Raw genomic sequence first — 12,301 nt, 5'->3', positions numbered from 1 at the left:
AAAACGCACGTACACACAAATCAACTTAAAAACATGGAAATGCATTAACATTCCTTTGATTCTTGCTTACTTCAGTATTATTGCCACTTTCTTGCCCACTATTATTATCCTTACATATAGTGTAACATTATTAGAGTTGGAGAAACACACCCACTGTCATCTGGACAAAGCCAGCAGCAATGTGAGGATCATGTTCTTTGATTTCTCCAGAACATTTAATACAATCCAACCTGATTTGCTTTGTCAGAAGACTCAGGTGGAGGCCTCAACAATCTCCTGGATCAAAGACTACCTGACAAACAGACCACAGTTTGTGAGACTGAAGGGTTGTGAGTTTAACCAGGTAGTCAGCAGCACAGGAGCACCACAGGGGACGGTACTCTCACCATTTCTTTTCACTCTGTACACCTCAGACTTCCAGTACAAGACAGACTCCTGTCATCTGCAGAAATACTCAGATGATTCTGCAGTTGTTGGTGGATCAGAGATGGACAAGAAGATGAGTACAGGAAGGTGGTGGACCGCTTTGTAGCATGGTGTGGAAACAATCATCTCATTTTGAACGTGACTAAAACAAAGGAGATGATTGTAGATTTTAAGAGAAACAGGAATAAGTCAAAAACTATTTCCATCATGGGAGAAGAAGTGGAGGTGGTGGAGGAGTATAAATACCTCGGTGTTCACCTGGACAACAGACTAGAGTGGAGATGCAACTGTGAAGCCATCTACAAGAAGGGACAGAGCAGACTGTACTTCTTGAGGAACTTAGGTCCTTTGGTGTTTCCAGCAAGATGCTGCATATCTTCTGTAAGTCTGTTGTGGAAAGTGTGATCTCTTCTGCCATCATCTGCTGGGGAAGCAGCATCAGAACCAGGAACTTAAAAAAGCTCAACAAGTTGATAAAGAAGGCTGGTTCTGTTCTGGGGACTCCTCTGGAACCTCTGGAGATCATTGTGGAAAGATGGATTCTTCATAAAATGAAGAACATTATGGAGAACCCTGATCATCCTCTTCATGAGACTGTCCTACAACAACAGAGTGTCTTCAGTCAGAGGCTTCTTCAGATCTGCTGTAAGACGGAGCACTACAGGAGATCCTTCCTGCCCACAGCATCAGCATCTACAACGACTCTTTGAGGAAACCTTCATAATATGAGCTACAACAACATTTAATTTGTCTTTGGGATTAATAAAGTATTTTTGAATTGAATTTGAATTGAAAGCGTGTTTCAGGTCATTTGGGAAATCATTTTACATTTGACAAGAATAATCTGAGTTATATACTATATGCCATTATCCTCACCGCTGAACGTAATGGACTTCACCAAAATGACTGAAGATGTCACTTGAAAATGGCTTTGTGTCATCTACAATAAAAGAGTGAGCCCTGCTGTTATAAAATTTTATGCACACCTAATTTCTTTCACATAAAGTGAGTCAACGCCTTATAAAATCACCCTATAGTTTTGAAGGCATACCTACTTTTTTATTCTAACACTGTTTATAGTGGATGATGATGATGATGATGATATTAATGATGCTTTTGTCCGTTCTTTTATTTTGAAGTTCTCTTTCTTAGCCGGAAGTTTGTTGTTCTTCAGAGCAGTGTTTCGGATTTCTAACACCTTCCACAACCCATTCCGGGGATGTATTCTGCTAATTGATGCGTCTTTTCATTGAACCGCACCCTGCACCATCATGGTGAACCTCTGCTGTCTCTGCTGCGGTGAACTCCCGGCTGAACCCCGCCCCTCTCCGCCCCGCCAGCCGGGAGCACCGCGGGACTCCCGCTCCGCACACCAGCGGCAGCAGTCTGCTGGACCAGACCCTTCTGTGGGACTGAGAGGGACTCAGAAAGGAGACCCAAACGGAGGGAACCATGCAGGGATGCAAATAAAACAGGTCGCATGAGCCCCTGATTTCTTTCTGACATGCAAAAAAAGTGCAGCATGCTCTCCTCTGATCAGGACTCCACAGAGAGCGCGGCGCTCAGCGGCCCCAATACCGCTGAGGAAGAGGAGCAGGAAGAAGAGTCACCTGCGGTGGTAGGTGTAGACCGGACAGTTTTCATTTTTTGTTTTAGGTCAGTTAGAAACTGTTTTAGTTTCTATTGGCTGCACATATCTACAGACGTTGAGCAGGATGTTTTAAAGTTCTGCTCTGAGAATAAGTATTTCCCTGGGCTGAATAAATATGGAAAAAGAAACAGATCGATGAAAAATATTTGCATTTCCCTACTTTTTCCACAAAAAGTTCTATATTTAAAGTGTGTATAATTGTATGCCATAAATCCAAACCGAAGTATATTTTTTATAAACTTAACCCTGAAACAATCCACCCTCCGTGTAGTAATATTTTAACTGTGCCAGCTTGTTTCCTCTGACAGGACGTAGAGAAAGCCTGGTAGAGGAACTAAGATTAGACCTTAAAGACCGGGACCTCATCTCCAAAAATAAATCGTCAAAATACCAGCGGAAACCTGCAAAAACCAGCTCAGCAATTATAAGCGTCACACTAAAAAAGATTTTTCCACTGATTATTGAGAATTTTTTATTTATTATTATAATACTGTTATATTATTATTGAGAACTTACGTTTCAACAAGACTTTTTGAATAAAATGTAAATAAAAACAGATCAATTATTTTATACTAAACTGATCGTCCTTTTACATAGTTTTATTATCTTTTGAAGGATATACAGGTCCTTCTCAAAATATTAGCATATTGTGATAAAGTTAATTATTTTCCATAATGTCATGAGGAAAATTTAACATTCATATATTTTAGATTCATTGCACACTAACTGAAATATTTCAGGTCTTTTATTGTCTTAATACGGATGATTTTGGCATACAGATCATGAAAACCCAAAATTCCTATCTCACAAAATTAGCATATCATTAAAAGGGTCTCTAAACGAGCTATGAACCTAATCATCTGAATCAACGAGTTAACTCTAAACACCTGCAAAAGATTCCTGAGGCCTTTAAAACTCCCAGCCTGGTTCATCACTCAAAACCCCAATCATGGGTAAGACTGCCGACCTGACTGCTGTCCAGAAGGCCACTATTGACACCCTCAAGCAAGAGGGTAAGACACAGAAAGAAATTTCTGAACGAATAGGCTGTTCCCAGAGTGCTGTATCAAGGCACCTCAGTGGGAAGTCTGTGGGAAGGAAAAAGTGTGGCAGAAAACGCTGCACAACGAGAAGAGGTGACCGGACCCTGAGGAAGATTGTGGAGAAGGGCCGATTCCAGACCTTGGGGGACCTGCAGAAGCAGTGGACTGAGTCTGGAGTAGAAACATCCAGAGCCACCGTGCACAGGCGTGTGCAGGAAATGGGCTACAGGTGCCGCATTCCCCAGGTCAAGCCACTTTTGAACCAGAAACAGCGGCAGAAGCGCCTGACCTGGGCTACAGAGAAGCAGCACTGGACTGTTGCTCAGTGGTCCAAAGTACTTTTTTCGGATGAAAGCAAATTCTGCATGTCATTCAGAAATCAAGGTGCCAGAGTCTGGAGGAAGACTGGGGAGAAGGAAATGCCAAAATGCCAGAAGTCCAGTGTCAAGTACCCACAGTCAGTGATGGTCTGGGGTGCCGTGTCAGCTGCTGGTGTTGGTCCACTGTGTTTTATCAAGGGCAGGGTCAATGCAGCTAGCTATCAGGAGATTTTGGAGCACTTCATGCTTCCATCTGCTGAAAAGCTTTATGGAGATGAAGATTTCATTTTTCAGCACGACCTGGCACCTGCTCACAGTGCCAAAACCACTGGTAAATGGTTTACTGACCATGGTATCACTGTGCTCAATTGGCCTGCCAACTCTCCTGACCTGAACCCCATAGAGAATCAGTGGGATATTGTGAAGAGAACGTTGAGAGACTCAAGACCCAACACTCTGGATGAGCTAAAGGCCGCTATCGAAGCATCCTGGGCCTCCATAAGACCTCAGCAGTGCCACAGGCTGATTGCCTCCATGCCACGCCGCATTGAAGCAGTCATTTCTGCCAAAGGATTCCCGACCAAGTATTGAGTGCATAACTGTACATGATTATTTGAAGGTTGACGTTTTTTGTATTAAAAACACTTTTCTTTTATTGGTCGGATGAAATATGCTAATTTTGTGAGATAGGAATTTTGGGTTTTCATGAGCTGTATGCCAAAATCATCCGTATTAAGACAATAAAAGACCTGAAATATTTCAGTTAGTGTGCAATGAATCTAAAATATATGAATGTTAAATTTTCATCATGACATTATGGAAAATAATGAACTTTATCACAATATGCTAATATTTTGAGAAGGACCTGTATTTTCCTATCAGAAACATTGCCATTTTAATATAAACATTTATATAATAAAATTTGCTTTTTAATTTATTTATTTTCCACTTATTTTAGCTGTAAAGTGTATATCTCTGAGCCACTTTTGCACTGTTTTTATAGATAGATAGATAGATAGATAGATAGAAATAATAAGCTGCTAAAAGTGCAGAATTTCTACCTGAAATTGAAACTGAAACTCGTAGCATGACTGTAACTATGGTAACACAACAATCAAACTATGAATTTTATTATTTGCATTTTCCAAAGTAAACTTTCCAGTTTCTTTAAATCTGAAATTTGAAACAATTTTAAGTCTTTTAATTTATCTGAAACCATCAAATTAAATTGAATAGTATTCTCATTTTCAATAAAGAAATGTTAACATTTTAGATTGATGGTTTATATTCAGTCATTTATGGGAGGCCCCTGATGGTTTGGGGGCCCCAAGCAGCAGGCTCAGTTGGCTTATGCCTTGGGCCGGCTCTGCCCTCAGCTATAATCAGAGGAACTGGACATTTCTGTCAGTTTTGAGTTTGAGGAAATCTCAGAACTGAGAGAAAGTGACACATCTCTGCCCTGTACACATATATCAGGGGTTTTATTTTAAAAGTTCGCTTTCAATGTTTCACATTTTAGGAAAATGTTTTTGATGATGTTTTTACTTGCGAACATATTTGATCTTTAACTTTTACACCAGAGAGATCTAAAAATCTCTCTCTATGTGAAGGTAAATAAGTTTAGTTGCAGATCCTGGACTGAATTCAGGCCTTGTTACTTCCGTTAATGACTGACGTAGGAGCTGCAGTGTGTGACATCCCCACGGGTCCGTGAGTGCGGTAATGGATGGCTGGTTGTCACCATAAATCCTCTCACTCCATAACACACCAGAGGCAGTCAACAACAATAGACTTCATGTGGACGAATGTCTCCGCTGGAGTCATGTGAAAAATAATACAGAGTACAGTGGTTTTGACGGCTCTAAATGATGGCAGTAAACACCGCTATCTTTGGTTTGGCACCTGCCTCTTTTACTCTTAGTATTAATGATTAAATAGCCTGCTGCCAAAGTCTTTGCTGAATGGGACCATTTTATTGCTCAACATTATTGCAAATGTGGCACTTTTTGCTTCTGGTGGTCTGTCTAAAAAGTACTCTGCAGATAAAGCAGAAAGATGTGAGGGTGCTTTAATAGTGAGACAGTAAAGGAGAGGGCATCCAGTACAAACCTATTAGCAGCGCCTTGCACAGATACTCACAGCACGCAACACTTCACATTTTATCATGTTACAACTACAGATTTAACATATGTGTGGAGAGGATTTTATGTGACCCACCAACACAGAGTGGTGCATAACAATAAAGTTTTAAATAAGCATCTAAACAATAGAGTGTGCCTTTATCGTCAGCCCCTCTGAGTCAGTCAATACTTTGTAGAACTTTGTTTGGTTGCAGATAGAATTGCAAATCATTTAGAGTCTGACCCCACCAAATTTGCACACCTACAGACTGAAAACTGCTCATTTTTCTTTGCAAAGTGGTTCTGGCTCAGTCAGATTGGATGGAGAGCCTCTCTGAACAAACGTTAGTACTAATTGTTCATTTCATTTAGGTCTGAACTTTGACTAGGCCATTTTAACAAACAACAACAACTCTAAATACTCAGACAGAGCTACAATGGACCGGTTTTGATCAAAATATAGTTAGAATGGCCAAATTGAAGTCCAAAACAAAATTTTAGAAAGAACTTGAAAGACTTGAAAATTCATGTTCACAGATTCTCTCCTTCTAATTTAAGGTTGAACGTTTTTGCACATCACTCTTTCAGATTTTTATTTGTATCAGATTAAAATTTGCGTCAGTTTCCTTCCGCTTTATAATTATTTTCTACCTTGAGTAGGTAAAAAAATAAAACCCGCTGACATCACAAAGCATCAATTAGCTGAGTTTCCATCACTAATCTGGTTCTTGCAATGTTTATTTGAACAGAACATCTATCTGTATATTGCTTTTCAAACTGACTTTATCCTTACCTTGCTATGTGCTTGCAGTCCTCCTGCAACAAAACTGCATATCACTTCTGAGTTTGATGTGTGGAAACACCTCAGTACTATTCTCCTGCCATTTGTTATTATGCAGAGTCTCAGAGGGACAGCATGAACTTTAATTAAATTCTGCTAAACTTTCCTCAGTCTGATTTATGTTGTGCTTTGGTACGGAGCTGTGCTGTAATTTATAGTTTAGCTGGAATCATTTGCATTTCTGCTGCATGCCACGGATTCACTGGCATGTTTACAGGCTTCATTGCTTTAAGTGCTTTTTTCTCATTACTTCTGTTTGTCTTTGCTTGTCTCTGCAGCAGCGTCCAGTCCAGCAGTCCCTGGGTGCCTGTGTCTGCCGAGAGTCCCATTGGCGCTGTCTGCTGCTGTCTGTCCTCATGTACAGCTGCCTGGGTGTCGTGGCTTGGTGTCAGCTGACCCAGGTCACCAGGATCAGCTTCACCTCGTCCTTCCCCTCCTCCTTGCGTGGCCCGTCTGGGATGGGCGTTGGAGGGCACTCTATGATCTACCACGACAGCCCGTGCTCTGATGGGTACATCTACATCCCCCTGGCCTTCCTGCTCTTGCTTTATGTGTTGTACATGGTGGAGTGCTGGCACTGCATGGCCCGGAATGAGCTGCAGTCCAAAGCGGGCGTGGACAGCGTGTATGAGCGAGTGTTACGGATGCGACAGGCCCAACCTTGCATATGGTGGAAGGCTATCAGCTACCACTTTGTTAGACGGACTCGTCAGGTCACCAGATACCGCAACGGGGACCCCTACACCACCACACAGGTGTACCATGAGCGGGTCAACACCCATGTGGCTGAGGGAGAGTTTGACTACACCCACTGTGGAATGAAAGACGTCTCACGTGAACTCACAGGCCTGGAGGGACACCCGACAACTCGCCTGCGCTTCACCAAGTGTTTCAGCTTCATGGAGGCAGGCCCAGAAAATGACTACCTCGACCAGAGATCCAGGTTCTTCTCTGAAATAGAAGGTCTGGATGAGTACATGGAGGCTCGAGAGGGGATGCAGCTGAGGAACGTGGACTTCAGGGAGAACATGATAGCCTGCGTGGACCCAGACAGGATGCCATGGTACACTTCTGAGGTTGCTTTCTGGCTGGCTGCTCTGCTCATGCTCTCCTGGCCACTGCGAGTCTTCATCGAGTACCGTACTGCTTATGTGCATTACAGAATCGAGAAACTGTTTGGGTTGGAGTACATCTGCAGCAGCCCCTCTCTGAATGAAGTCAGGCCTGCTGAGAGTAATACTGGCTGTATTATTCCACGAGTGGACACCCTGGACAGCACTGAAATGGAGTGGCATATACGCTGCAACCGCCAGCTGATTCCCAGCTACTCAGAGGCCGTGCTCATAAGCACCAATGCAGGGACCTCTAACTCCTTACAAAACACATCCTCCTCTACCTGCTTCCTGTTGGACAGCAGCAACCACAATGCTCAGAGCTCCGGAGTGCTCCAGAACCAGGATGATTGCGCTCAGTGCAGTGAACTGAACGGACTGGCAGCCGCAGGAGGCAGGAGGAGGACCATCACCAGCTCCAGCTGCTCCTCAGGCTTCTCTTGTCATGGAGCACTGCTACTGTCCCATCTTTCTTCTGACACGTCACACATCTCCCTGTGCCGCATGTACGGCTCCCGTCGCACCGTGGCTCCATGGAGAAGCCGGAGCAGCAGTTTGTCGGACCCCTGTTGCCTGGACGAGCAGTGGTGCAGGTCCGACTCCAGCCAGCTGGAGCTCAGTGACAGTCCACCAACGTACAGAGATGCCCGGTTCTTCCCTGCTCTCATTGTGCACTGGTCTGAGTCCGGTGAGGACAGAAGGCGTTATTATGTAAGGAGAGGGTCATTATGTGTGCAGACAGCTTTGTAAAGAAACTGAATCAAATGAATGGCTTGATACAAATAAGAACCTAAACTGATACCCCTAAATATAAAAGCTAGTGCAACTAATTGTCTCCTAAAAAGTAAACAGAGTCCAGTTGTGTGTAATTTAATCTGAGTTTAAAGACGCAGATGTCCTGTTTCTGGCCTCAGAGAATGTTAGAGAACATTAGAGAGGAAGTTGTGGAGACATTTAAAGCAGGTTTAGGTTCTAAAACAATTTCACAAGCTTTGAACATCTCACAGATCTCTGTTCAATCCATCCTGTGGACATGGAAAGAGTAGTAGGCAGTGGCAGCATCATGCTGTTGGGATGCTTTTCTTCAGAAGGGACAGGGCAGCTGGTCAGAGTTGATGGGAAGACCTAAATCCAGGACAATCCTGGAAGCCTCTTAGAGGCTCGAGAAGACTTGAGACTGAGGTGGAGGTTCACCTTCCAGCAGGACAATGACCCTAAACATACGGCCAGAGCTACAATAGAATGCTTTAGATCAAAGCATATAGATGTGTTAGAATGGCATAGTCAAAGTAAGGAACTATCTAATTGAGAATATGTAGCTTGACTTGAAAATCGCTCTCATTATAATCTGTCTGAGCTTGAGCTGTTTTATAGAGATGTTGGTTTATATAAAGAAGGCAGAAATTTCAGTCTGTAGATGTTCAACGCAAAGGAACTTCAACTGGAAATGCGGAGAGAGACGGTTCTACAAAGTTCTGACTCAGGGGGGCGACCTTTTCCTTCCACTTTACAATTGTTCATTCCTTTGTGTTGGTTTATTATATAAAATCTCAATAAAATATATTGAAGTTTGTGATTTAAAACATGATGTGAAAAGTTAAAGGGGTGTGAACACTTCTCTAAGCAACTTTACACTGAAACATGGTTACATTTACATTTAAGGGTCACAGTCCTGAATTGCATTTCAATGTGTTCATGCTCCATGAAAATGTCTGCAGCTGTAGGAACCACTGTTGTCTCACTAATGTGTCCTTTCTGCATGACGCCTCTTTATCAGCATGGCCGGTCTTCCAGACTTTGGTTCATTTTAACAGTTTGTAACTTTCACTGACAAATTTAAAGGAAACATTAAATTTATGCTAATTTTAAGCATGTTGTTTTTGACTTGTATGGTTTTGGAGTGAATGAAGGGATGGTGGACAAAACATTTAATTCCTTTAGAGATTTTAGTTCTTAGATAACACGTACTCGTCGTCTTCCGCTTATCCGGGACCGGGTTGCGGGGGCAGCAGACTCAGCAGAGACACCCAGACGTCCCTTTCCCCAGACACCTCCTCCAGGGGGAGCCCAAGGCGTTCCTAGGCCAGCCGAGAGACATAGTACCTCCAGCGTGTCCTGGGCCGTTCCCTGGGCCTCCTCCCGGAGGGACGTGCCTGGAACACCTCCCGAGGACGGCGTCCAGGAGGCATCCAGTATAGATGCCCGAGCCACCTCAACTGGCTCCTCTCGATGTGGAGGAGCAGCAGCTCTACTCCGAGCCCCTCCCGGATGGCCGAGCTCCTCACCCTATCTCTAAGGGAGTGCCCGGCCACCCTACGGAGGAAGCTCATTTCAGCCGCTTGTATCCGGGATCTCGTTCTTTCGGTCATGACCCAAAGTTCATGGCCATAGGTGAGGGTAGGAACGTAGACTGACCGGTAAATCGAGATCTTTGCTTTTTGGCTCAGCTCTCTCTTCACCACAACGGACCGGCACAGCGCCCCCATTACTGTGGCAGCCGCACCGATCCGTCTGTCAATCTCCCGCTCCATTCTTCCCTCACTCGTGAACAAGACCCCGAGATACTTGAACTCCTCCACTTGAGGCAGGAACTCCCCTCCAACCTGAAGAGGACAAGCCACCCTTTTCCGGTCGAGAACCATGGCCTCGGACTTGGAGGAGCTGATCTTCATCCCAGCCGCTTCACACTTGGCTGCGAACCGCCACAGCGCATGCTGTAGGTCTTGGCTAGAGGGGGCCAGCAGAACCATGTCTTCCGCAAAAAGAAGAGACGAAATCCACTGGTCCCCAAACCAGACCCCCTCCGGCCCTTGGCTGCGTCTAGAAATCCTGACCATAAAAGTTATGAACAGGATCAAAGGGCAGCCCTGCCGGAGTCCAACATGCACCGGGAACAGGTCCGACTTAGTGCCGGCAATGCGGACCAAACTCCTGCTCCGCTCGTACAGGGACCGGATGGCCCCTAATAAAGGGCCCCCGATTCCATACTCCTGGAGCACCCCCCACAAGGCATCACAAGGGACAGAGTCGAATGCTTTCTCCAGGTCCACAAAACACATGTGAACCGGTTGGGCAAACTCCCATGAACCCTCGAGTAACCTGTAGAGGGTGTAGAGCTGGTCCAGTGTTCCACGGCCGGGACGAAAACCACACTGCTCCTCCTGAAGCCGAGGTTCGACTATCGGCTGTACTCTCCTCTCCAATACCCTGGTGTAGGCCTTACCAGGGAGGCTGAGGAATGTGATCCCCCTGTGGTTGGAACACACCCCCCGGTCCCCCTTCTTATGTAAGGGGACCACCACCCCAGTCTGCCAGTCCAGAGGTACTGTCCCCGACCGCCACGCAATGTTGAAGAGGCGTGTCAACCATGACAGCCCTACAACATCCAAAGACTTGAGGTACTCAGGGCGGATCTCATCCACCCCTGAAGCCTTGCCACCGCGGAGCTTTTTAACCACCTCGGTGACTTCAGCCTGGGTGATGAAAGAGTCCAACCCCGAGTCCTCAGCCTCTGTTTCCACCAGGTAATGCATGATGGCAGGATTGAGGAGATCCTCGAAGTACTCCTTCCACCGCCCGATAATGTCCTCAGTCGAGGTCAGCAGTCTCCCGCCCCCACTGTAAACATTGTTGGCGAAGCACTGCTTCCCCCTCCTGAGGCGCCGGATGGTTTGCCAGAATCACTTCGAGGCCAACCGGTAGTCCTTCTCCATGGCCTCACCGAAATCGTCCCTCGGGTTGAACTTGGGTCCAGTTTCTCACCTAAACTCAGAACACAGAAAACAGGACAACTTTTAGATGGAGATGCTGAAGGTTTTATGTTGATCTAAAAGTCTCTGGAAATGTGTTGCTTGGACTCAGAAGAGCTGTTCATGCAAGATGAATAAAGAATACACGGTGATGGACCACATGAATGTCTCTCCAGCTGAACGCTACGAAGCTGAAGTTGGTTTCCGATTCAGTTGAAGGGCAATTCCACTCATTTCTCACTAACTTGAGCTTCCGTAATCTGCTCTGTCTTAAAAACTACAAGACTTGGGCTCTTCAAACCTGGACTAGATTATTCTACGCTAACAGCAGAATCATTCAAACCCACTTTGTGAAGTCTTTATTATGAAGCTGGGTAAACTACTATTTGTGTTGGTATTAAGGCAGGTCAAAATCCTCAAACTCATAAATTCCTAATGTGCTACTTTAGGCACCACTATAACAGTGATTTTATACTGCATATATACATAGACTGCATCTAAGGATGTTATTTGTTGTCACACATTATTTTATTTACCATATCAATCCACACACACACACTGCACTGTACATAGTTTATTGACCACACTGGACTCTTTGATTTAATAATATTTTTATCTTTTTGTCTGTTCATCTATTTTTAACGCCCTGATTTGTCTTGTTTACCTCACAACAATAAATAATGATAATGATAATAATGATAAACATGTCTGAAGTGTAATGTGAACTAAGGTCCTGCCCTGAAATGCTTTTGAAGGGAACATTTGATTGAATGTGTTTTGTCTCAAACTGCATGGTCTGGCTATAAACTGGGCTTTTAACTTTTACTATAAATGTTACTATAATGTTTTAAGGTTTCCAATCTATCCGGTCATAAAATAAAATTGTTACAAAATTCTCCAACAAAATGTATGAAACAATCCTATAGACTTATTTCTGTCCAGGTGAAATAAAGGTTTTAAACTGAGCATCATACGAATTTAACAGCAAATGTAAACATTTTGATTATAATAAATCATCCAACAATGTCATTTTCAGACG

At 44.2% G+C, this 12,301-nt stretch overlaps 1 protein-coding gene across 1 annotated transcript; it reads left to right on the top strand.

The window, feature by feature from the left end:
- The first annotated feature begins 1,616 nt into the window (after nucleotides 1-1,616).
- Nucleotides 1,617-9,382, top strand: si:dkey-13p1.4 (transmembrane protein 151B). The gene is made up of 2 exons (XM_047345736.1): nucleotides 1,617-2,044; nucleotides 6,680-9,382. The coding sequence occupies exons 1-2, from the start codon at nucleotides 1,931-1,933 to the stop codon at nucleotides 8,261-8,263; spliced, it is 1,698 nt and encodes a 565-aa protein (XP_047201692.1). The 5' UTR covers nucleotides 1,617-1,930; the 3' UTR covers nucleotides 8,264-9,382.
- Nucleotides 9,383-12,301: the final 2,919 nt, after the last annotated feature.

Source organism: Girardinichthys multiradiatus, chromosome 19 (assembly GCF_021462225.1).
Source record: "Girardinichthys multiradiatus isolate DD_20200921_A chromosome 19, DD_fGirMul_XY1, whole genome shotgun sequence".
Classification (NCBI taxonomy): domain Eukaryota; kingdom Metazoa; phylum Chordata; class Actinopteri; order Cyprinodontiformes; family Goodeidae; genus Girardinichthys; species Girardinichthys multiradiatus.
The sequence above is the reverse complement of the archived record's forward strand: the minus strand, read 5'-3'. Positions and strand labels throughout refer to the sequence as shown.